General features: G+C 34.1%; 4 protein-coding genes across 4 annotated transcripts; 3 read left to right on the top strand and 1 right to left on the bottom strand.

Annotated features, from left to right (window-relative positions):
- Nucleotides 1-4,483: 4,483 nt before the first annotated feature.
- Nucleotides 4,484-5,883, top strand: LOC107890856 (protein C2-DOMAIN ABA-RELATED 4). The gene is made up of 3 exons (XM_016815432.2): nt 4,484-4,871; nt 5,152-5,247; nt 5,327-5,883. The coding sequence occupies exons 1-3, from the start codon at nt 4,752-4,754 to the stop codon at nt 5,639-5,641; spliced, it is 531 nt and encodes a 176-aa protein (XP_016670921.1). The 5' UTR covers nt 4,484-4,751; the 3' UTR covers nt 5,642-5,883.
- A 10,591-nt stretch (nt 5,884-16,474) lies between these two features.
- Nucleotides 16,475-20,146, top strand: LOC107890853 (auxin efflux carrier component 1). Its single transcript, XM_016815430.2, has 6 exons — nt 16,475-18,316; nt 18,437-18,686; nt 18,763-18,848; nt 19,306-19,463; nt 19,711-19,787; nt 19,877-20,146. The coding sequence occupies exons 1-6, from the start codon at nt 17,137-17,139 to the stop codon at nt 19,941-19,943; spliced, it is 1,818 nt and encodes a 605-aa protein (XP_016670919.1). The 5' UTR covers nt 16,475-17,136; the 3' UTR covers nt 19,944-20,146.
- A 4,100-nt stretch (nt 20,147-24,246) lies between these two features.
- On the top strand, nt 24,247-24,564 carry LOC121220962 (uncharacterized). Its single transcript, XM_041101057.1, has 2 exons — nt 24,247-24,470; nt 24,501-24,564. Exons 1-2 carry the CDS (start codon nt 24,247-24,249, stop codon nt 24,562-24,564), a joined length of 288 nt encoding a protein of 95 aa, XP_040956991.1.
- A 341-nt stretch (nt 24,565-24,905) lies between these two features.
- LOC107890854 (tubulin beta-6 chain) lies at nt 24,906-25,667 on the bottom strand. The gene is made up of 2 exons (XM_016815431.2): nt 25,274-25,667; nt 24,906-25,183 (listed from the first exon to the last, which is right to left on the bottom strand). Exons 1-2 carry the CDS (start codon nt 25,665-25,667, stop codon nt 24,906-24,908), a joined length of 672 nt encoding a protein of 223 aa, XP_016670920.2.
- Between the last annotated feature and the right edge of the window lie 542 nt (nt 25,668-26,209).

Raw genomic sequence — 26,209 nt, forward strand, 5'->3', positions numbered from 1 at the left:
ACTTAATATTTAAGCATAAGATATTTTATATTGATATTATATTAATTATTTAGTAATTAAAAAATAATAATAAAGCAAATAAAATAAAGTAAAGTAAGTAAATAAAAAGAAAAAGAAACAAATGAAGAATAGAAAAGAAACAGAGAACAAAACGAAAACAGGGAGAAAAAAGGGAAAGAAAAGAAAAGGGGAAAATTGGATTTTAAACCTTCAAGTTTAATTGGTAAGCTAAATTTAGTCCTTTTCTCTTAATTTTGATGTTTTAGAAGCTTTAAAACAAAGTTTTGTTGAAATTAAGTGAAGGTTATGGAAGTTCATAGGTTTTTGAACATGATTCATGTTGAACAAGTTGTTAAATTAGGGGTTTAATTGATAGAAATTTTAGTTAGAATTGATTAAAGGATCAAATTGTAAAGTGAGCTATAAGTTTTACATAGTTAGGATTAAGTTATAAGAAGTCTTAAATTAGGGTTTAATTATGAATATTGAATAGTTGAGTTAAATATGGCAAGAAATTAAGTAGAAAAAAGGTATGAATTAAGCTGGAAAAGTAAGTAAGCTTAGTTAGAATTAAATTGGGAATAAGTAGGAATTGAATAAAATTTAATTATTTTATTTTTATTTTTATAATTTAATATTGTAATTAATAGTGAAATTAATTATTATTTTCGTAGCTAACAAGAAAAACAAGGCATCGGCATCCAAAGGAAAAGAAAAGATCGTTGAGGAGTAAACGCGTATTCCGAATTTGTATTACTATAACTTAAACTATTTACTAAACGCTATATTGAAATTGTAACCATGGGACATTTAAAGTAAGGTAAGTAATAACATTTGAAATTAAGTAAGAATATGTGTGAATATTGAATTATATGTGAATTGAAATAATAGATGTTTTGATTTGATTGAATATTTGAAATTGTTGTGAAAATGAATTCGAAATTGGAAAAGTAAAATAATACCTTATTAACTTATCGAACTAGATTGGATACAAATGGCATGCCATAGGATTTGTGATATGATGAGGAGATTTGTAGTTCGGCCGAGAAGATGATTCTGTTATTATATGCTTCGGTTTATCCGAAGAGGCATCTAATGCCTTATTGGTGTGTTTGGGAGGATATGATATACTGGTGTGTTAAGAAGGATTTATATTATTCTAGGTGTGTTAGGTTGGATATTCTGGTGTATTTGGGTGGAATCCATGTATCTGTCAGAGTCTGAGCCTTGTTAATAGGGTAAATAATTGAAATGAAAATTTGAAAATGAGATTGATTGATTTGGCACTATTGAAAAGTACGAGAAAGAATGTATGAATTAAATTATGAATTGAATTAGTATATGAAAAATATATATATGTGAATTTAAGATTTATGAAGTGATATATAATTATGTGTAATTAGTTTAAATGATTTTTTAAAGGCTTATGGTTGATGTTTGTAATTTATTAATATTAAATAGTTTAATTTATAGTAATACCACTGAGTATGAAATACTCAGCGTAGGGTTGTTTTCGTGCGCAGGTCATTAGAGTTCAAGGTCCAGTTCAGCATCTAAAAAGATCTCGACTCCAACAAAAAATTTTGGTGATGTATTTCTTCCTTTTGTTTAAGTGGCATGTACTAGATGAATGTATACGAGTCGTATATATATATATGCTAAATGATCTTGGTTGTAAGTAAATGGTTATGTTTTTTGGGATGATAAATAAAGTTTAAAATTATAAATTAGTAAACTTAGTATTAAATCTTGAAATGGAATGAAAGATATGAATTAGTTTTTTTTTTACATGTTAACTTTAATCTTTATAATTAAAGTAGTAAATCAATTTATTAAGCATGATTTAGTAGCGTTCTAAGGTATAAAATCTTTGATTGAAATATTGGTATTGGTTTGTTTTTGGTTTTAAGTTTGTAGGTGGTTTTATGTAAAAATAAGTAGAAATACTGTTGAATTTAAAAAAAATTATTACGAAATTTTTTTCGAAATATTCAAACAAATTTCGTTATACTTTTAATACATGTTTTGGGCTTCGAGAGTCCATTATAGGGATTTAATTATTAAATTATACTATGAATGTTATTTTAATTGTGAATTATTCGTAAATTGTCTGATAGGTCTAGTAATGCCTTGTAACCCTATTCCAGCGACGGTTTGGGGTTAGGAGGTGTTACATTCAATCTCTTCAAACTAACTACACACCTTGTTATTTATTAAGATTGATGTCGTGTTTAGGATATTGTCATGTAAGAATGGGTGCATTATTTAAATGAACTGCTCCTCTACTGTTTGCATTACCATATTTCAACGCTACTTTTGTGGTAGAATCTGATTCCTCAAGTGGTGAGCTATAAGAGGCAACCGAACATCAATCCTTTCCAACCTAGAACGAGTGCACTATATCAAATTTGGTATATGCTTCGAGAGGTAAACTCTTTTACTTCATTAAAACTAAAATCGGTTTTCACCTCGCTAGCTACTTAAATATTTAAGGTATAATAATTTTTTATATCTTTTATTGAGTAATATTTTCTCGTGTGTTATTGATCAGAGTGTTCGGATATTTATACATGTTGCTGTAGATGTTAATACAACTCATGATCGAGCCCCACTATTTTTTCTTGACTCTACTGCCTCTAGTACTGACATTCTTTGCGAACTCCAGGTCTGCTGGGTACATATTCACGGAGCACGCGGTCCTTTCTGTTTCGGATATTTATACATGTTGCTGTAGATGTTATTACAACTCATGATCGAGCCCCACTATTTTTTCTTGACTCTACTGCCTCTAGTACTGACATTCTTTGCGAACTCCAGGTCTGCTGGGTACATATTCACGGAGCACGCGGTCCTTTCTGTTCTTGGGACTGACATTCTAGGCGAACTTCGTGCATGCTGGACACATATTTGGATGGCATACGAGTTGGGTTTGAGGTCTTGCCTTGCGAGCTGGGTCCATGAGCTCGCTTTGCTGTCCTTTTGTGGTTTGCCTTACACTCAATCTTCTGGTGGAACCTATCCAGGTTACGGGTTAGAAACCTGAATCCCTTCTAGGACTTGGGTCGATGATTACTGAGGTATAACACCTTTCAATTTTATAAAAAAAAAGTCATTTTAATTTTCCATTTAAATTATATAGATAATTAAAATGACTTTTTTTGTAAAGTTTGAAGGTCAAATAAGTTATTATGCCTTTTTAAATATGTGTAACCCTAATATATATTCAGATAAATGATCCATTTATATAAATTAACTTTTAATCCAATATGTAAATCAAGTATGTGAATGAATGGATAGACTTTAATTATTATTAAAGCAATTAAATTAATTCTATAAAAAGTAATTAATTTAATTAATATTTTGAATAATAATTTAATGAACTTAAATATAACTTGTAAAACCTTAAATTAAGTTGTTTAATATGCATAATATGAACTAAAATCTTGCATTCCCTCGCTTCATGCAATTTATAAAATATAAACTTTAATAATACAATTATTGAATGTGCATAATAAAATATAATATTAATTATTATTTCTTCTTTAATTGGGAGGAAATTTTTTAAATTCAATGCACTTCTACTTATATACACCCAAAACTCTTAAATTGAAATATGTGTGTTTAAACTTATATTCTTTTTAGTTATTACAATACTAATTAAACCAACTAAACTAAGATCATAAAATGAATTTTTTTTTTGGATGAACTTTGTTCTACGTTGTATTTAGGGTAATTGAGGTGATCATGGGTTGGTCTTGGTCAAATTTGGGTTAGATCTCAACAGAATTTTAGGTTTAGACTTGATTCGGTCAGAATAATGGGTCTAAATTTTTTCCAAGCTTGGCTTGAATAAAAATGTTAAAACCCGAGCCCAACTTGGCTTGTCCGTATTAATTTTTTATAATATTTTTTTATATAAAAACAAATTTAAAAAATATAATACATCAAATGCACTAAAAACATTGAAATAAATATTTCCTAATAAATTAAAAATAAATTTAAAAAATCTTTATACTTAAATAATACCAAAATAGGTGCAACTTAACAAATAAATATCTCTAAAATAATAGCAAAATTAATAATAAAATGATAATTACACAATATTTAAACAACAATAAAATAATAATAATAAAATAGCAAAATGATAGCAAAATAACAACAAAATAAAATAATAATTTTTATTTTTTTACAAATTCGAGTCAAATCGTGTTAAATAAAACTTATTCGAAGTTCGGTCCATTTAAAAATCGGGCTTCATTTTTTATCAATACCTTTTTTGAGCTTATATGATTGTCAAAATCCTCTTCTCGAGCTTTGGGTGTAATGAGGTATATTAAAGAAAGAAAAAAAGGAAAAGAAAGAAGTGGTAAGAAAAAGAGAAATGGAAAAGTGAAAATGAAGTGAGATGTCCAATAATAACAACCAGAAATTTGACGCCACGTGCTCATAAAAGGTGTTGGTCGTAGTTGGTTGATTTCAAGTTAAGGGTAAAAAGAAATAAAAAAGGGGTAAACCAATTCCCTCCATACAGAGTAGCGCTTCTCCCGGTCATCCTTCTCTGATATTAACCTCACATTCTCCCACCCGCTGGGTCTCACCCCCACTATTTTTTTACCTTGATAAAATCCAAAAGGAGTCTCTCTCGTCCACCACATAGTCGGACTAGATTTCTAGGCAAAGAGACATAATTTCCTTTGGATTTGGAAGAAGGGGGAAATTTAGAAAGTAAATAATAACAAGGCAATAAAGAGATGACAAGCATGGACGAGTTGATGGGTCTGTTGAGGATTCACGTCAAACGGGGCATAAACCTTGCTGTTCGTGATGTCCGTACCAGCGACCCTTACGTTGTTGTTCGGATGGGCACGCAGGTTTTTCTTTCACCTCAAATAAAAAATTGATATACAAATTATCCACTTATTTTATCATAAGTTTCATATTTTTTTCTTTTTCTTTTTTAAAACAATTGTTTGGTAATTAATATTAAATTGTCAATTAATGTACCAAATGATTACTTTTAAAATATGTTTTCTGTAATTATGAAAAAAATACAAATTTTGGGTTTATTTATAAAAAAAAATTGGAAAAAGAAAGTAACCATGTCATTTTTCTAGTATGTTACTCAGGGTTCTAATTTTATATTGGTTGCAGAGATTGAAGACTAAAGTAATAAATAAGGATATTAATCCTGTATGGAATGAAGATTTAACTCTTCCCATTACAGATCCTGGGGAGCCAATCAAGCTCGTAAGTCCAACGCATAATCATCATGCTTCTTACCTATTATATCTCATCTAAATGTGACATCTGGTGGTTTTCAATGCAGACAGTGTTCGACTATGACACATTTAGCATGGATGACGAAATGGGAGATGCAGAGTTTGACATAGTGGCATTCGTACAGGCATTGAGAATGGATTATGCAGACTTCCCAGATGGAACCATATTAGCCAAAGTGCAACCATGTAGGAAAAACTGCTTGGCTGAAGAGAGCGTTGTTGTATTGAGGGAAGGGAAGGTACTTCAAGACCTTTGTCTCAGATTGAGAAACGTGGAGTGTGGTGAGGTGGAACTTCAACTCGAGTGGATTGAAGTTCCTGGCTGTAAAGGTGTCTCAGCAACACCAACACCAACTGCATAAATTACTGCTCTTTCACTCTCCGCCAGCTATTACAATGATCACGACCTTCATTGGTCTATTTTATAAGTTGTTTTAGCAGTTGTATTACTAGTCAAAATTCTGTCTGAACCGTGGCTTTTATATAGGATTGAACATGTCTTAGTTTATCCTGCCTTGCCATTCATTTTGGATACCAAATAAAGTATTTACAATCTATTTTTGTTTTTTGCCAGAACCTATCTCTGGCAAAATGTTCTTCTATACATATATCTTGTATTTTTCTGTGATGATTCTATATACTACTTTCATTCATCTGAAAGCTGCGTGCCATTCGGGGCTGCAGCTCATCGGCATGCTATTAATTCCATCAATGTCTACGAGGATCAAAAGTTGGAATTCTTTTATTTTTGTTCCACACAAGTTGGAAATTGAGAAGCCATGACAATGTAGCAGCTTCTACACCTACATTAACCCATTCAACCACTAAATGCGTCATACCTTGATTATTTCTCTTAAGCCGTAATTCACTCTTTGTTGCTTGAATTATACCTTGATCATAGTGTCGAGGGTGACCTTAGCCCCGCACAAAATAGTAAAATTACAATTTATTCCTTCAATTTTAACTTCTTTAAAAAATTTAAAATCAATTTTGACTTCCCTAAAATAAATTTCTAGCTTCATCTTTACACCTTCTCTTCTTGTCACCTTCCATCGTCACCGTCACCGTCGGCCTCTTCCCATAGACCCAAAAAGTAACACTGGTGAACTCCTTTATCCTTCGATTTAGCAATTGAACGAACGAATTTAGTAAATATATATATATAAAAGGCAATGAACAAACTATATCTTCTCTTTTGGTTTGGATGAGCTGGGCTTATTCAAGGTGATTAACATGTTCCATGTTTAGTTTAAGAATTGTACTTGGAAAGCTTATTTAAATTGGGAGACCAAAATTGTTAGTGAATTTGGATTAATAATTCTACGCCTATGGAGCATTACTCAGAAAATGGATTTCTTAAACAATTTTTAGTACAACAGATAATTTATGCTTAATTTATCTCGACTCACACAATGCTAATTATAGTCTAAATATTATGCAATTATTTATATTCACTCTTATTTATGAAAGCAATAATCACACTAATAAATAAATAAAACAAATAAATATCTTCAGAGGTGGTGGATGGCTCTTTTATACGAGGAAGTTAGCATTTAAACTTCATGTTTTATCCTTTTATCAGCTTTGGAATTTGAAATTTAAAAATGCATTTAAAAAAAATATTTTATGGATATTTCCCACCACATTATTTATAGTCCATTTTCAATTATTTAATGATAGTTCAACATTTTTTTCCATATCATTAATATATAATTTTAGTATTTTTTTACCTTAAATCTCAAATTCTAAACCCTAAATCTTAAATTTGAGTTTTAGAATTCAAGGTTTTTGAGCTTGGAGTTTGAGATTCAGGATAAAAAATTATCAAAATTACATGTCAATGATACAAATTTTTTTTATTAAAATACCATTAAATAATTAAAAGAAATCATAAATAATATGATGGGAAGGGTCCATAAAATAATTTCTTTCATATTTTTTCCCATCTATCCTAAATATATTTTCAGAAACTTCCCTTTAAACATGGATTCGTTCAATGACTTACCAAATTCCTTTTTTTGCACAGTAATACTGCATTTGCTGCTTATTTTCGAAATAAAAATAAATAGTCTATTGTCAGCTTAACACAATGTTCATTGACTGTAGTATAGCATTTCTAAATAAATATTGCAACATTTGAGATTAGAAAGTTAAGTCCTCACCAAATAATCACTATTAAATCTATTAAGTTAAGTTCTACTATTTTTAAAATTTGATATAACAAATATATTATCATTTGTGTCATGCCATGTCAACTTGTTCTTTCCACATATCACTAAAAATTCAATTAATGGATTAGTGTCTGTCATTTGCATCAAGAATAAAATTTCAAAATTCGAAAAATATAAGGACTTAGAATGATCCAATTGGAGAATATGAACTAAATCTACAGTAAATGACAAGTAATTGAATTTAAACAAATAGATTTAATTGCTATTGTTCCGGTGAAGACAAAAAATTCAAAGAGTACAAATACTAAAAAATTGATCAAATTAAAATATAAAGACTATATCCACAATTTTCATAAAGTCCAGGGACTAATATCATGGTTTAATCCTTTAAGGCTAAAGGCTATTTTATAAAGCTTGCATAGACATATCCACGTGTACGTACTTAATTTTATATTTAATGCAAATGGATTTTTTTTCATGTATAGAAAAATTAGTAAGAAAAGATTAAAACAAGGAAGAGTGCATATTGTAATAATATTATTGGAAAGGCATTGCATTGCGTGATGGTTGGAGTGAGTGAACTTGTTCCCTTTGCTTCAACTCTTTCACTCTTAACTTCCAAAACGCATGCTTCACCTTTACTCACTTTTAGGACCAATCCATTTGTCTCTCAATTTTTATTCAAATCCCCACAACCAATCATTCATCGCCGTACCACCATTTTCTATTTTTCTAAATTAATTGTTGCGCGGAAGCGTGTGAAAGAGTAAAATTATTGTACTGAAAAATCACACTAAGTTCAATTCCCAGGAAAGAGAGGTGGATCACGAGGATCGCTTACATACCAGATCTTTCCTAGCCAGAATATCCCTCTATCGTAATTTAATAGCACAATAAATCACTACAATGACACTTGCAAAATATGCAGAACAAAAATAAAGAACACTAGAATTTTAACGAGGTTCAGCAAATTTTGCCTACGTCCTCGGGCACTACCAAATATATTTCACTCCAAAAATACAAGTGAAAGTTTACAAATAGGGAGAGAGAACAATTGCCTTAAGTAGAGAATGGCAAGTGTGGGATGAAGAAAGTAAGAAATGGTTAGGCCTATTTATAGTTGAGGTTCAAGGATCAACTTGCAATGTCCCTATACAATTAGGGACCAAAATTGCAATTATCCCATGCCAACTTTTAACCCAACTTGCCAACCAATTTTACTTTCTACTTTCGGTGCCCACCCTTTTTGACTTTTCAAACAATGGGTGGGTTCCAATAATCTCCACCTTGAAGATTTGATTAGGATAATCTTATCTTCACACAATTCTTTCTGCATTTGACAACAATACTTGATAGTGCCTTCTTCAACTGTTAAACTTGCAGGATATTAATCAAGTTCAAACAATGTTCGAACTTGGTTGCTGTTACCACCTTGGTCATCATATCTGCGGGATTATTTGCAGTCTTGATCTTCTGAAGACAAATTTTCCCCTCTTCAATAATTTCCCGCACAAAATGGAATCGTACGTCGATATGTTTTGTACGTGCATGATAGACTTGATTCTTTGCTAAATGAATAGCACTTTGACTATCACAATACACGTTAATATGCTCCTGAACCAACCCCAAGGTTTTAGCCATACCTTGTAACCAAATAGCCTCCTTTACAGCCTCTGTTACAGCCATGTACTCGGCTTCTGTGGTTGACAATGCAACTGTAGACTGTAGTGTAGACTTCCAACTTATTGGTCCTCCAGCAAGTGTAAACACATAACCGGTGGTTGATCTTCGCTTGTCCAAATCACCGGCATAGTCAGAATCAACGTACCCAATAACACCTTTACCAAGTGTATTATCCTGCTTGAACAGTAATCCAACATCCACGGTCTTCTGAATATACCGTAGAATCCATTTCACAGCTTGCCAATGTCCTTTTCCAGGATTATGCATATACCTGCTCACTATACTAACTGCCTGTGAAATGTCGGGTCTTGTACACACCATTGCATACATCAAGCTACCCACTGCATTAGAATACGGAACTTGCAACATGTATTCTCGTTCCGTATTCGTCGAAGGAGATAGTTGTGCAGAAAGCTTGAAATGAGAAGCCAACGGGGTACTTACAGGTTTGGTCTGCTCGTTCATGCCAAACTGTTGTAGTACTTTCTTCAAATACTGCTTCTGAGACAAGCTAACTCTGCCATGAGCTCTATCTCTACATATTTCCATGCCAAGAATCTTCTTAGCTTCACCTAGATCTTTCATCTCAAACTCGAGATTGAGTTGAGTCTTCAATCTCTCAATCTCAACTTTGCTCTTAGATGCTATCAGCATATCATCAACATATAAGAGCAAGTATATGAAAGTTCCTTCTTGTAGCTTCTGAAAATATACGCAATGATCAAATTTACTTCTTGTGTACCTTTGCCCTTTCATGAACTGATCAAATCGCTTGTACCACTGCCTCGGAGATTGTTTCAATCCATAAAGCGACTTTGTCAGTTTGCAAACCCAATTTTCTTTATCAGCAACATTGAATCCATCAGGCTGAGTCATATAGATTTCCTCTTCCAAATCACCGTGTAAAAATGCTGTCTTCACATCAAGCTGAACTAGTTCAAGATCGTATTGCGCAACCAAGGCTAGCAAAATTCGAATAGACGAATGCTTCACAACTGGAGAAAACACTTCATTGTAGTCTATTCCTTCTTTCTGAGCGTAACCCTTTGCTACCAATCTAGCCTTGTATCGAATTTCATTTTTACCAGGAAATCCTTCCTTCTTTGCATATACCCATTTGCATCCAATTGCCTTCTTTCCCTTGGGCAGTCTCACCAACTCCCAAGTCCTATTTTTATGAAGAGACTGCATTTCTTCATTCATAGCTTGCTTCCACTTTACATCATCAGAGTTACTTATTGCTTCTGTGTAAGTGGAAGGAACATCATCATCTGCAATTGGAAGTGCATAGGCCACCATATCATCAAAGCGAGCAGGCTTACGAATCTCTCTTCTTGGCCTCCTATATGCAATTGAATCTTGTTGCTGTAGAAGTTCTTGGGTCGAAACTTCTTCATCATTTGTTCTTTCAATATTAGTTGGATCATCATTAACCTTTTCAAACTCCACCTGCTGCAAAGTACTACTGGTTTTGTCATCCTTTTGTGAATCCTCGTTCTTCATCATGGTTGATTCATCAAAAGTTACATCTCTACTGAAAACAATCTTTCTTGTATCAGGACACCAGAGACGGTATCCTTTTACACCACCAGTTATACCCATGAATAATGCTTTCTTTGCTCTTGGGTCTAACTTAGATTCTTTTACATGATAATATGCAGTGGAACCAAAAACATGTAAAGAATCATAATCAGTAGCAGGTTTACCAGTCCACATCTCCATAGGAGTTTTTCCATTTATTGCAGCTGATGGCAATCGGTTAATTAGATGGCACGCATATGTAACTGCCTCAGCCCAAAATTCCTTGCCCAATCCAGCATTGGACAACATACATCGAACTTTCTCCAGTATAGTCCGATTCATGCGTTCTGCCACCCCATTCTGCTGTGGTGTATCTCGAACAGTGAAGTGTCGCACAATGCCCTCATCTTGACATACTTGTAGAAATGGATCATTTTTGTACTCAGTACCATTATCTGATCGAAGTCGTTTGACCTTTCGACCTGTCTGAGTCTCCACCATCTTCTTCCACTTCAGAAATGCATCCAAAACTTCATTTTTTCTTTTCATTAGATACACCCATACTTTTCTTGAATAATCATCAAGAAAAGTGACAAAATAGTGCATACCTCCCAAAGAAGCCACTTTGGTAGGTCCCCACACATCACTGTGAACATAGTCCAGAATTCCTTTCGCATTGTGAATTGCTGAACCAAATTTTACCCTCGTCTGCTTGCCCAGAACACAATGTTCACAGAATTCCAATTTGCAAGAATTTGCACCTTTCAACAAGCCTTGCTTCGCCAAAGTCTGCAAAGCTTTTTCACCAGCATGTCCCAATCGCCTATGCCATAACCTGGTAGCCTCTGAATCTGCATCTTTCGCAGAAGCTGTTGATGTTGATCCAATAACTGTACTTCCATTTAAATAGTACAAGTTATTTCTTCTAGTGCCTTTCATCACCGTCAATACCCCAGCTACTACCTTTAGTAATCCATCTCTCAAAGTGATTGTGAGCCCTTTAGATTCTAGGGCCCCTAATGAGATGAGATTTTTCTTCAAGCTGGGTACATAGCGAACATCTGTCAGAACTTGGATTGAGCCGTCATGGTTCTTCAATTTGATTGTACCTACACCCATTGTCTTACAGGCACTATCATTGCCCATAAAAACAACTCCACCTTCTAGTTCTTCAAGACTAGAAAACCAGTCCTTATTAGGACACATATGGTAAGTACATCCCGAATCCAATATCCACTCATCCGTTTGACATGCCATTGCCATGCCAACCAAGCTAAAGTCTGACTCCTCATCATGCTCCGCTACACATGCATTAGAAATAGACTTGCCCTTTTGTAACTTAGGACAATTCTTTTTCCAATGCCCTTTCTCACGACAAAAGGCACATTCATCTTTGGCGGGTCTCCCTTTGGACTTACCCCTTCTACCAGGTTTGCTGCTGTGTGAACGACCTCTTACTGTTAAGACTTCTGCAGTTGTATCTCTGTGATCACTTTTATCTTTCTTTCGAGTCTCAGATCTATACAACGCACTACAGACTGCATCAAATGTGATTGAATCTTTCCCATGAAGCAATGTGGTGGTAAGATGATCATATTCATCAGGAAGGGAATTCAACAACAATAATGCCTTGTCTTCATCTTCAAATTTCTCATCCAAATTTAGCAAGTCTGCTAAAATTTTATTGAATGAGTTCACATGGTCATTCATCGACATACCGGGTGCATACGTGAACCGAAAAAGTTTCTTTTTCATATAAAGCCTATTTTCAAGACTTTTCGTTAGAAACTTTTCTTCTAATGTATCCCACAGCTTCTTCGCTGATGTCTCCCTCATGACGGAGTACTTCTGCTCTTTGGCCAAACATAGGCGGATTGTACCACACGCCTGTCTATTGATCTTGGCCCACTCCTTGTCATCCATCTTGTCAGGTTTTTCTTCAAGGGCTATATCCAGCTCTTGCTGACATAAGACATCCAGGATCTCACACTGCCACATACCAAAATTATTGGTACCGTCAAATTTCTCTACTTCAAATTTTGCATTTGTCACAGTAGTCCTTGCTGATGACGATGCTGCTGCCATTTTTCTCCTCAATCCCAACTACTGTATACGTGAACAGTACCGTATACGTGAATAGTGCCGTATACGTGAATAGTGCCGTATACGTGAATAGTACCGTAAACGGTCGTATTCCCCAAGTACGAACCTGGCTCTGGTACCAATTGTTGCGCGGAAGCGTGTGAAAGAGTAAAATTATCGTACTGAAAAATCACACTAAGTTCAATTCCCAGGAAAGAGAGGTGGATCACGAGGATCGCTTACATACCAGATCTTTCCTAGCCAGAATATCCCTCTATCGTAATTTAATAGCACAATAAATCACTACAATGACACTTGCAAAATATGCAGAACAAAAATAAAGAACACTAGAATTTTAACGAGGTTCAGCAAATTTTGCCTACGTCCTCGGGCACTACCAAATATATTTCACTCCAAAAATACAAGTGAAAGTTTACAAATAGGGAGAGAGAACAATTGCCTTAAGTAGAGAATGGCAAGTGTGGGATGAAGAAAGTAAGAAATGGTTAGGCCTATTTATAGTTGAGGTTCAAGGATCAACTTGCAATGTCCCTATACAATTAGGGACCAAAATTGCAATTATCCCATGCCAACTTTTAACCCAACTTGCCAACCAATTTTACTTTCTACTTTCGGTGCCCACCCTTTTTGACTTTTCAAACAATGGGTGGGTTCCAATATTAATGTTGAGTCATTTTGATTAAAAATGATCCATTAAGATTATTCAATTATTATTTTAATTTTTTTTATTTTGCACAATACTTTCATTAAATTCAAGGAAAAAAATTATTAACACAATATTTTTAATCAGAAAATTGAATGACATTTTTATTAAAAGTCTTCCCGGCCGTTCTCGTTTATACTTGGTGCCTAATTTAATTGAGGTGTTTAAACTTCTTGAAGTTCTTTATTGGTTGCAAGTTATTAATATCGATAACATCATAGTTGGATCTTATTGTCTTTAGGTAATTATAGCGACTACTAAGAGTAACAAAGATTTATCGGATTTTAGTTTGTTGATTATGGATTGTTGAGTTATTGCTTCTCAACAACATAATTTGTCCTTTTGTTAGACATGTTGTGATGCTAATAAGGCGGCTCATAGTCTTGCTAAGATAGCCTTTATCTTATGCGGATCACATTGAGTGCAATAGTCCTCCCTCGTTCCTTAATTCTATTTTTATTTGATAATGCTTTGAATTCTAGTGTTCCTGTTAGTAGAGGATGATGGGACAGGGTGTACAAAATAAGCATGTTGGCTTGGGTTTAGCTTCTATACCCTTCTTTTGCTTGTTCACAAAGTTTATTTCTCTAAAAAATAAAAAAAAACCCATGAAATTAATGAATGATCATTTTTAAATGGCTTAATATATAAATTGGCCCTTAAATTTAGTAATTTCTCTTAACTTAGCCCTTAGACTTTTTTTTTGGAACACATTAGTTCTAAAGGTTAGCTTCCATTATATAAATTGGTTCTTATGATTAATACCGTTAATTTTTGAACAATTGGGTGACGTGGCCAAACTAGAATGTGACACGTGAACAAACAAAGAAACAACATATGTTTTCCTCTTTAGTTATTCTAAAAATGGTAAAAAAATAGCTTAAAAATTCAAAAAAAAAAGAAGAAAAGCTAAATAATTTTTTAGAAAACATAAGAAATATATATATATTCAAAAATTAAAAAAATTCAATAAAACATTTTGAAAAGAAATCAATAAAAAATTTTAAAATTATTAAAATTTTAAAAAATTACAAAAAATTAAAAAATATATTTTAGAATTCAAAAAATAAAAACTGATGGGTGAATGCCCGATCATCGTGGGTTAACGCATGGTCAACATTGATCAGTGTTAGGTCAACACTCGGTCATTTTTGTATTCTTACTTTTTTCAATTATTTGTAGCTTTTTGAAAATTTTTATATTTTATATTTTTTTAATTTTCTAAAATTTTAAAAAAATTATGTTTTGAAAATTTCAAAATACTTATGACTTTTTTAATTTTAACTATTTTGTTTTTATTTTTTAATTCTAAATTCATTTTTTTGGTTTTTTTATAATTTATATATTTCTTATATTTTTAAAAATTGTTTATTTTTAATTTATATATATTTCAAATTTAAACTTTTTTATTTTTTAAAATAGTTAAAGAGGACGACACATGTTGTTACCTTGTTTGTTCACGTCTTACCTCTGTGTTTGGTCACGCCATTTAATTATTCAAAAACTAACAATGTTAACCATAGGGACCAATTTGTGCAATAGATGTCAATCTTAAGGACCAATGTGATCTAGAAAAAAATTAAGGGTCAATTAGAGAAAAGTTACCAAATTCAGGATAAAATCTATCAAAGGTGAAGTTATAAGGGCTGGTAGGGCATCGACCCTTCTTAAAATGAAAAATTTTGACCTTTTAAAATTTTTAAATTTTAAATTAATAAATGTAAAATTACACTTTATCCCTTTTAAAAATGATAAAATTTTGATTTTATCATTTAAGAATTATACTTTTACTATAATAAAAATTATAATTTAATTTTAGCCCCTAAACAGATTTTGTGATTTCGCCCAAATTAAAATAGTGAGCTTTGTTGAGTGGGAACAAATTTCTACTTGGAGGTCATCTCCACCTCTTTGTATTGATCATTGGATAGATTGAAGCATAAAACAATTAAGTTATATCATGGTTTTTTAAAAATTATATTCCAAAATTTGAGATCTAAAAGTGATTTAACAATAGATTGAAGCATGTTGGATGAGATATGATGTCGAAAATTGAAATCCATCATTATTATCTTGCAGTGAAAACTGAAAATTATAAAAAGTAGGATGGTAAGAAATAATGAAAAGGCAAGAATTTTAACCATGATATCCTATTCGCAAATTATGATGCTTTATTGCTTCTTGTGTATATTTTTTACTTGCTTAGTTTACTATGTACAAAGTTTTGACCTACAACTATGCCTCCTCCTCCTTCTGTAAAACAAAGATTAGAAGACCCATTTTCAGTACTTTTTTCCAATCAAGCATGGTGAATATGGTGAAAATAGTTGAGTGTTATAAAAACTGCACACATAAAAATATAGTGGATGGGAATAATTGGGATAATTGCAGGGATATGAAGATAGGTTGCTAGTATGGGATATAATAAGGCACAAAATAAGTGGGGTAAAGGTGAAGTGTATGTTGATGGGGATTTTAATGATAATAGTGAAGAGTGAGAAAAGGAGGGGACTAACATCACCCTAGCAGAAATAGAAATATATTGAGTTTTGAATCATGTATATAGAAATTTGGGTTCTATTTTTAAAGTACTAAAATGAGTTTATATTTTTGAATGTTGAAGTTCAAGTCCGTTGCATATTTTAAACGGATTTAATTTTTTCATCCAAACATATATTTCGAGTCTTATATGTTTCCTCAAACAAGCGATTGAAGCTGTTGAACTTAAATAGACAATTTAATTCATAAATAAATCTAGTGACATATAAGTAACGATACGACACCGAATATCACGTAGCTATTAATCTCTAATGATTGGATAATAATTTTGATATTTTTGAGTTGTGAGTAAATAATATTAAAAAAACTCATAAAATTAAGTAAATATCTACTTAATTCCTCTCTCTTTTTTTTGAAGGCATCTAGAAGGCAAGAGCAGAAAAAAGCGAATCCAAGAAGAAAGAGGAAAGGATAAGGACCTCTTTTAATGTATGCAAAAGTTTAGAAAGTGTAACACAAACAAGTGCTTGGGGACACACACCGTCACAAGCCCCCTCCCCCACCCCCAACCAAAATACTCTTTCTTCTCATCTTACCATTAGTCCATTGAATATAGAGCCACGAATATCAAGAACTTTCACATCCCATCGGCAACTTCTTCTATCTATTTTTAAACAGCAAAAAATCCCATTCAAATCAATTCAATTATTCTTTATAAAATTTAATTTTAAACTCAACAAGCTAATAATCAAAGTTCTCGTAAAATTGAACTTCAATCCCATTTTTTAATCATATTTCCAAACCAAAAGGCAAGCAAACAAACCCTGAATTTTTTTTAAAGAAAAGTAATAAACAAAGAAGCAAAACCCTGTGCTTTGGGGACTGCAAGTGCAAGCTTGGTCGCAACTCTCAAAGCTGCATAGTGAAAATTAAAAATTCCTCTATTCCCTCTGCTTATTACCACCCACTTTCCCCAAAACCCAAAACACATGCGCTCCCATTTCCTTTGCTTTCCCCCCTCATCATCACTTCCACCAACGCTATCCTCCTCCTCCTTCTTCTTCTCTTCTTCTTCTTCGCTTCTCAATCAGGTTTCAACTTATTTTTCTTCTTTTTTCTAAACTTGGAGCTGGTTTTCTTGATTTGGGTAATTCAGTCGGGGTATAGCTTGCCAAAGATGATCACTTTAATTGACTTCTACCATGTAATGACTGCAATGGTGCCACTGTACGTGGCCATGATTTTAGCTTACGGCTCAGTGAAATGGTGGAAGATCTTCTCTCCTGGTCAGTGTTCGGGGATTAATCGCTTTGTTGCTCTCTTTGCCGTCCCTCTCCTCTCTTTCCACTTCATCGCCTCTAACGATCCTTACGCTATGAACTTTCGTTTCATAGCAGCTGATACCCTCCAAAAAGTTATGGTTCTTGGAATACTGGCAGTTTGGTCCAAGGTGAGCAAAAGGGGTTGCTTGGAATGGACCATCACCCTATTTTCACTCTCTACTCTTCCCAACACTTTGGTGATGGGCATCCCTTTGCTGAAAGGAATGTACGGGGAGTTTTCAGGAAGCTTAATGGTGCAGATAGTTGTCCTTCAATGCATTATTTGGTACACTTTGATGCTTTTCATGTTTGAATATAGAGGTGCCAAAATGCTGATATCTGAGCAATTCCCCGACACTGCTGGCTCTATTGTTTCAATCCATGTAGACTCAGATATCATGTCACTCGATGGTCGACAACCTCTAGAAACTGAAGCTGAGATCAAAGAAGATGGTAAGCTCCATGTTACTGTCAGGAAATCCAATGCCTCAAGATCAGATATTTTCTCAAGAAGGTCCCAGGGTTTATCTTCAACAACTCCACGCCCTTCCAATCTGACCAATGCTGAGATCTACTCGTTGCAATCATCAAGAAACCCAACACCAAGAGGCTCAAGCTTTAATCACACTGATTTCTACTCTATGATGGCTGGGGGACGCAACTCCAATTTCGGTGCTGCAGATGTTTACGGTTTGTCTGCCTCTCGAGGACCAACTCCCAGACCATCCAATTATGAGGAGGATGGTACAGGCATGGGTAAACCAAGGTTCCATTACCACGCACAAGGTGGCGCAGGTGCAGCCCATTATCCGGCTCCTAATCCGGGTATGTTCTCTCCCAATGGGTCTAAAGCTAATACAAAGAAGCCTAACGATCAGGCTCAGCAAAAGGCTGAAGATGGTGGTAGGGATCTCCATATGTTTGTTTGGAGTTCAAGTGCTTCTCCTGTATCCGACGTCTTTGGTGGTGGTGGTGGCCATGAATATGGAGCAAACGAGCAGAAAGAGGTTAGAGTGGCTGTCTCCCCAGGGAAAGGTAGCTTTTAAGCACATTTTAATTTGTTTACTTCAGTCTCCATATATGAATTTGTATTGTTTCCCCATTTAGATTAATGATTCGAACTTGTGATGCTGCTTGTGTTTCGTTTCGTCGCAGCGGAAGGACATAGAGAGAATAACGAGGAGTACATGGAGAGAGAGGATTTCAGCTTTGGGAACCGAGGATTGGAACGAGAAATGACCAACAACCACGAAGGTGACAAAGTGGGGGATGGCAAGCCCAAAACTATGCCTCCTGCAAGTGTCATCACAAGGCTGATACTGATCATGGTTTGGAGAAAGCTTATCAGAAATCCCAACACCTATTCAAGCTTAATAGGACTCACTTGGTCTCTAATCTCATTCAGGTACAAATACAAATACAAATCATTGTTTTTGGCATCTGGTGGCTTTTCTTATAGCTTGTTGCTTGGTTTGTTTTAGGTGGAATGTACAAATGCCTGCCATAATAGCCAAGTCCATTTCCATACTGTCAGATGCAGGGCTTGGCATGGCCATGTTCAGTCTTGGTCAGTTCATTTCACCTTTTTCTTTTTCCCCTGTACTTGCAAACAAATACAATCTCTCTCAACTAAAATTCTCCCCTAGAGCAATATATTCAAAAGAATAAAAATTAAAAAATAGGAGAGTAATGAATGGCTTTATCATTATTAAATGTTGTAAAAAAGCACGCAAAACAGCGTAAGCAAAGTAAGGGAAACAGTATAGTCATGATGATAATAAGTTGGCTATAGATTTCCATCTGTATAAAATCTTGAATGTTTTGAAGAAATAAATTTGATATGATGCTGGGGGTTGGTGGGGGTTATGATGAAAGATCCAAAAGAAGAAATGTTGTCAGAGACAAGCCGGTTCGAATTCGAAATATTTGTAAAGAGAGATGAGGGTTGAGTTGGAGTATGTCGGGATAATGTGGGATGTGGGGGCAAAGGAATAGACATGGTTCTGATGGAATGGTGATGACAGGTCTGTTCATGGCATTGCAACCGAGGATCATAGCATGTGGAAATTCCGTTGCAGCTTTTGCCATGGGTGTGAGATTCCTTGCAGGTCCAGCTGTGATGGCAGCCGCTTCCATAGCTGTCGGACTCCGTGGCGTCCTCTTACACGTTGCCATTGTGCAGGTCACTTCCCTTTCTCTATCTTTTGCTTCTCTACTGTCGTTTACTTCCTCTCCCGTCTCTTCCTTCACCAACATACCCTATCTTACTTAACTATTACATAACCTCCAAAACTCACTGCCACAGCTTTTCTTTCTATTTTTATGTTCTTAAATTGTGCAATCTTCAGATTCAATGAAACTGTGTACAAGTAGTCAGCAAACATTCATACAAAATCTAACATGTCTTATTTATTTTGCATGTACAACAGGCAGCTCTCCCACAAGGCATTGTCCCCTTCGTCTTTGCCAAGGAATACAACCTACACCCTGATATTCTCAGCACTGCGTGAGTCTTTACCCTCTTTCTCCTTTCTTTTTTCTAATTTCCTAATACTTTTGCTTATTCTCTCGATGTTTTTTTTGTTGGAAATGCAGTGTTATTTTTGGAATGCTAATAGCCTTGCCCATAACGCTTGTCTACTACATTTTATTGGGATTATGAAGGGGCCATCTCTAACCTAAATATCAACATTTTAATTAATTAATTAATTAATTAAAGCCAATCCATGCCATCAAATTCAAACCCCTTTTCCAAAACAAATCCTTAATCTTCCTTGTTCTTTTTTTTCCTAGTAAAATTTGTAAAATCTTATTCTGTAGTCAAATTATGAGGAAAATGAAATGCTTTTTTCTAGTTTGTTATAACTTTTGAGCTGCCTTTCTATTCCAATAATTTATGTTAGATACGATGCATGGGCCATACAGCTATGTTTGGTGGCATGAATGTTCCAAGCTTTTGTTTTTGAAATCTTAATCACAAATTAAAGTTGATTGGGATTTAATTTTCTTTTACTGAATTGTAGTTTGGATGATATCAACTCAAATTGGCAAAATATTAGTCCACCAATCGAATCCGTATTATATTTCCATCATTTCAAATTAAGAAAACAGTGTAAATAGATTATTAGAAATATAATTTTCATGCTAATATTTCAAATTCACAGGTTTGTTAAAATATTTTTGAATTCCACTAATTCATGCTCTCTGAGCATTAAAGAAAATGTCAACAGCATGTGAAGATTATTTAGGTTAAAGAATATTTTATATTTACTGTTCAGGGTTTTATTTTATTTCTTAGAGCATACTTCCTTCGTTTGTATCATTGGATAAATATTAAGTAATATTTACAGAACAGTACAACTTGATGTTTTGAAAACTGAAAGCAGGTTTGGTTTAAATTAATCGAGGGTAAATTATATCAACAGTCATTTAATTTTGATACAATAATAAAATAATCACTAAACTTTAGAAAAATAATAAAACAGTCGCTAACGTTATCGAAAAGTGACAAATCAGTCATCTATTAATATTTTTCGTTACAGGCCTAACGGAGCAAGTGGCATGACCTATTAACTAGCTGATGTAACCAGTTAACTTGTCACGTTGGACTTGAGGGACCAAAGGGTCTTAATTTTTTGTGGAAAAAAGGGACAGGTGGGCAGGCAAAAAAAAGAAGAAGAACAATGAGAAGAAGAAAAAGAAGTCACTATTCTTCCTTGTTGCCTTCCGAATCCGCCCTAACCATTTCATGACCCCACTCTTCCCTGTTATGGTATCAAAATTTATATTAGACTTCATTTCAATTTCATCAGCAGTAACCAAATCAAAAATCATTTGGGATTCTTATTCTCTTTGTTCTGTTGCAAATCGGTCGGCAAAAAACCAAGGTCCAAATTCAAGAAATTTGGTGATTTCCCTTTAAAAATTCATCGACAGTAACAGATTAGGTTTCCATCTTTTATGTACCAAATTTTCCTTAGTTTTATGAGAAAATCCACATGCAAAAGCCGCAGATGCATCCCCTATTTCCCCTAACCTAACATCATTTTACACCAAACCCTAACTTCTTTTTAATCAAACACAAAAACCAGCACAAACATGGGAACCAAAAAATTTACAACAAACAAACAAAACCCAAATCAAATATCATCCTAAACAACCATTAAATCACCATAAAACAATGTAAATTACAAGTGAACCCAGTAACAGGGGTGAAGGCAAAAAAAATTTTTAGGGGGGCCGAAATTAAATTTTAATTTTTACGATAGTAGAAATACAATTTCACCATTTAAATAGCTTATATCTTTATAATTTTTAAAGAATTAAATTAAAATTTTATCATTTTTAGGGGGGCCAAAGTACAATTTTATATTTACTAGTTTAAAATTTAAAAAAAACCAAAGGGCTTAAATGAAAAATTTTCTATTTTAGGGGGGCCAAGGCCCTTGCCAGCCCCTTGGCTACGCCCCTTCCTGGTAAGAGAGTAACAGTGGCTGAAAATTTTGAACTTTTGCATGTTCTCAAAACTGAAACAATTGCTAAGATTCTTTTCTTCTACTGTTTAGCCCAATTAGGGTTCTTAAATTGGGACTGTTTACACTATGGGATGACATGTCAGCTTTCCGTTATAGACATAAAGAAAAATGGTAAAAAGTTTAGTGGCTGAAAATTTTAAACTTTTGCATGTTCCCAAAACTGAAACAATTGTTAGGATTCTTCTTCTTTTACTGTCCAGCCCAACTAGGGTTCTTAAATTGGGGCCGTTTAAACCATGGGATGACAGGTCAGCTTTCAAATTTTCAGTTTAGTGGTTGAATTGTAACTTTTCAAATTTTAGTGACTATTTTATTATTTTAACAAAAGTTTAGTAACTATTGGTGCACTTTATCCATTAATCAAAGAAAAGTGAAATCATGCTAGCTATATATGCTCACGCGTTGCCTCAATTTGCTTTAAAGCAATGTGGAAATTATATTAGAATTCATTTTTTTATGCATTTATGATGAAATTAGCGCATAATAACTTATTTAACCTTTCACTTTTATAAAAAAAATTAACTCTTCATTTAATTTTTCATTTTTTTAGTCCTTAAACTTGTATTTTTATTAAATTACTCTAAAATGGATGAAAAATTTAATATTTGTTAATTTTGTTGATGTGGCATACATGTGGATGCCACATCAACAATTAATTAATTTAAAAAAAAGTAAAAATTTATTTTTAAAAATTAAAAACATAAAACATATAAAAAAATATTTTTAATTTTTTAAAAAATAAGTAATTACTGACATGACATACATGTGGCAATCCATGTGTATGTCACGCCAGCAAAGTTCAAAAGTTAACTTTTTCATCTATTATTGGGTGATGTGACAAAAAACGCATATTCAAGGGTTAAAAGAGACAAAAAAAAATTAAATAAGCTAAAATGCCTTTTTTTTATAAAATTGAAAAGCTAAAAAAGTCATTATACCTTTTATGAACTATATTAAAAGAATTGTTTTCTCGTACATTATATATTAGAAAATATTTAATTATCATGACTTGAACTTTAGACTTTAAATATCAATACAGAGCACTTAATCATCTGCAAATTAAAAGTTTTATTATATATATTTATTCAATTTTTAATATTTTAAGTAGAGAAAATAATTGTTACACAGTGAAGTTTTTAGAATTAAAAAGTAGGGTCATTAAGTTGACAAATGTCCTATAAAAATATAATAAAATAATAAAAAATAAATATTTTAAAAAAGAGATACATAATACAATTTTAAAATTGCTTGTGAAATAAAAATATATACTGTCAATATATCAAAAACTAACACTTTTTAATATACTAAATATGATGAATCAAACTAATTCCAAAAGTACTGTTATATATTTACTTTTCAATCGACTTATTAAAAATTTTAATATATTAAATATGTTTAGCATTTTTTAGAGAATCATAAATAAAAAGCAAGCACCAAATTGATAAAGTTGAGAGAAATATTAGAACTTAAGCCAACAGACTTGCCCATTATACGCAATTCGCCGAGCGAAGACGCCATCAAGATTAATATTGATGCGGCTTGGAATAGAGAGGCAGAGACAGCTACTTGTGGAGCGATTTTTCGAGGCAATGAGGGAATGGTGCTTACCAGCTTTGCTAGTTGAATCAAGGGTGCCTTTAATGCTCCTTCCCCAGAGGCTCTTACTATGTCATGCGTCATTTAGAACGCCCTTGAGAGGGGTTATTCTAGAGTTGTCTTAGGGCATTGTTGTGCCTTTAATGGACTCATCATTTTATGATCGTATTGTTAGGGAGGCCTTGATACTTAGTGACATGTTTGATTGTATTCGCTTTACTTTTGCTCATATGTCGGCCAATTGTGTTGCGCACTTTTTGACACATTAAATGATGGATAGGAATATTACCTTAGATTTTAGTTTGAATTATCCAAATTTCATTCACCTATTAATGTTGCCTATGGTTTACAATAGTTGTAACTATGATTTACAAAATGTTAAATTGAGTGGGGAAAAAAATCAATGAGCAAATGTTTGTAATCATTGCAATTAATAGTTTGAGAAGTTGTAGTACTACTATCAGGAACACACATATCAAAAGCAGGAACTGGATAAAGCCATAAATTAAGGGGCTTCCCCTTCAGATAAGTAACAAAAGTTATACCAATAAATGGATAACAAAGTGAAACATTGCTACCTTCCTAAATGCTGAATTTAAGAGAGGAAGCCTTTAGGGAAATACTAAAAAACCATAGGCATCCGTCACTGGTAGAGGCAATTCATTTGATTTTAAGCAACATTTTCAGTACCGACTTATTGCTGCACGTAACTTCACTAGCAGTAAGTTTGCGGAGCATCTTCAATTCTCAGCACCACCATCATCATCTTCGTACTCGACATCTTCATCAGCTGAGGCATCTTGGTATTGCTGATACTCTGCAACAAGGTCATTCATGTTACTTTCTGCTTCAGTGAACTCCATTTCATCCATTCCTTCCCCAGTGTACCAATGCAAGAAGGCTTTCCTTCTAAACATGGCTGTAAACTGTTCACTAACTCTCCTGAACATCTCCTGTATTGAAGTTGAATTCCCGATAAAAGTCGAAGCCATCGAAACCCCTTCGGGAGGGATGTCACAAACACTGGATTTCACATTGTTTGGGATCCACTCAACAAAGTAGGAAGAGTTTTTGTTTTGCACATTCAGAATTTGTTCATCAACTTCTTTGGTGCTCATTTTGCCTCTAAACAAGGCTGATGCAGTAAGGTAACGACCGTGGCGTGGATCAGCGGCACACATCATGTTCTTGGCATCCCACATTTGTTGTGTCAGCTCAGGGACCGTGAGTCCACGGTATTGCTGTGATCCTCTAGATGTTAATGGAGCAAATCCCACCATGAAAAAGTGAAGCCTTGGGAAGGGGATCAAGTTCACTGCTAATTTTCGAAGGTCTGAGTTAAGCTGACCCGGGAATCGCAAGCAGCAGGTTACACCACTCATTGTTGCAGATATTAAATGGTTCAGGTCTCCGACTGAAAAAATTAAACATCTATCAGATGGGGTTCCACATAACATAAATTAAGGAAAGATGAAATGATTGAGTTAATTCAGTTAGTTACAGCTTGGGGTAGTGAGCTTGAGAGTCCTGAGGCAGATATCATAGAGTGCTTCATTGTCGAGAACCATGCATTCATCAGCATTTTCCACCAGCTGGTGGACTGAAAGAGTGGCATTGTAAGGTTCAACCACAGTGTCCGACACCTTTGGAGATGGGAAAACGGAAAATGTAAGCATCATACGATCAGGGTATTCTTCTCTTATCTTTGAAATAAGCAGGGTCCCCATTCCAGACCCTGTTCCTCCTCCAAGTGAATGGCACACTTGAAACCCTGCAAAAGGCTCAAGAGAAGTTGCCAAATGAGCAAATAGGTAAAAAGGATAATATGAATGAACCAAAGGTAGAGTCTAATAAAAGAAACCTTGTAGACAGTCACAGTTCTCAGCTTCCTTCCTAACAACATCAAGTACTGAATCAATCAACTCGGCTCCCTCGGTGTAATGACCCTTAGCCCAATTGTTTCCAGCCCCGGACTGGCTGAAAACAAAGTTATCAGGCCTGAAAATCTGCCCATAAGGGCCGGTTCGAATACTGTCCATCGTTCCAGGTTCAAGATCCATGAGAACGGCTCGTGGCACGTACCGGCCACAACTTGCCTCATTGTAGTACACATTAATTCTTTCCAGTCGCAACTCTGAATTTCCGATGTACTTACCAATTGGATCAATCCCATGTTCACCACAAACAACTTCCCAAAACTTAGATCCAATTTGGTTCCCACATTGCCCTCCTTGAATGTGTAGTATTTCACGCATTTTGACTTAGGGTGAAATCGGAATTTAAAAAAAAAAGTTTTTTGTTTACTAAAAAGAACTGTTTCCCTTGGAGGGCTTGAAAAGAGCAAGCGAATGGAGCAGCTATTTATAACAGACGTATTTCATCTTTCAGTTGTAAATGAAGGGTTAAGATGGGGTTGGGAAATTATGATCCGACGGCTAAGAGGTATCCGACCAGGGAGAGAGAAAGTCTGTCACTTAGTGAGATGGCTTGGTTCGGGGATGACTAAAAGTTGCCATTTGGAGTTGGTTAAGTGAGCGTCGCCGGCTATTTATAAATGTAAGGCCTGTTTCTATTAGTTAATTAATGATGGGCAGTCGTCTAGACGAAACTGACATGACCTTGACGCCCCTAATATCTCCTAAAATTTTATTGTGGGCAGTGATTAGAGTAATAAAATATAAAGGAAGTCAGACAATCCTTCAACTGGAATCCGATTATATCTAGATTCTAGATTGATTAAGACAAAAATAATATAATTTAATTTGATAAATTTATGAAGGTCAAAGGTGATTAAATT

Source organism: Gossypium hirsutum, chromosome D09 (assembly GCF_007990345.1).
Source record: "Gossypium hirsutum isolate 1008001.06 chromosome D09, Gossypium_hirsutum_v2.1, whole genome shotgun sequence".
Lineage (NCBI taxonomy): Eukaryota > Viridiplantae > Streptophyta > Magnoliopsida > Malvales > Malvaceae > Gossypium > Gossypium hirsutum.

What these genes read in the sequence shown, in the direction of transcription:
- LOC121220962 (XM_041101057.1), top strand. Translation starts at nt 24,247, where the DNA reads ATGTTACTTTCTGCTTCAGTGAACTCCATTTCATCCATTCCTTCCCCA. An exon ending in TTTGGGATCCACTCAACAAA is followed by an intron (nt 24,471 to 24,500) that starts GTAGGAAGAGTT and finishes TTGCACATTCAG; the next exon opens with AATTTGTTCATCAACTTCTT.
- LOC107890856 (XM_016815432.2), top strand. Translation starts at nt 4,752, where the DNA reads ATGACAAGCATGGACGAGTTGATGGGTCTGTTGAGGATTCACGTCAAA. An exon ending in TTGTTCGGATGGGCACGCAG is followed by an intron (nt 4,872 to 5,151) that starts GTTTTTCTTTCA and finishes TATTGGTTGCAG; the next exon opens with AGATTGAAGACTAAAGTAAT. An exon ending in CTGGGGAGCCAATCAAGCTC is followed by an intron (nt 5,248 to 5,326) that starts GTAAGTCCAACG and finishes TTTTCAATGCAG; the next exon opens with ACAGTGTTCGACTATGACAC.
- LOC107890853 (XM_016815430.2), top strand. Translation starts at nt 17,137, where the DNA reads ATGATCACTTTAATTGACTTCTACCATGTAATGACTGCAATGGTGCCA. An exon ending in CATGGCCATGTTCAGTCTTG is followed by an intron (nt 18,849 to 19,305) that starts GTCAGTTCATTT and finishes TGGTGATGACAG; the next exon opens with GTCTGTTCATGGCATTGCAA. An exon ending in CCTGATATTCTCAGCACTGC is followed by an intron (nt 19,788 to 19,876) that starts GTGAGTCTTTAC and finishes TTGGAAATGCAG; the next exon opens with TGTTATTTTTGGAATGCTAA.
- LOC107890854 (XM_016815431.2), bottom strand. Translation starts at nt 25,667, where the DNA reads ATGCGTGAAATACTACACATTCAAGGAGGGCAATGTGGGAACCAAATT. An exon ending in GAACTGTGACTGTCTACAAG is followed by an intron (nt 25,184 to 25,273) that starts GTTTCTTTTATT and finishes AGCCTTTTGCAG; the next exon opens with GGTTTCAAGTGTGCCATTCA.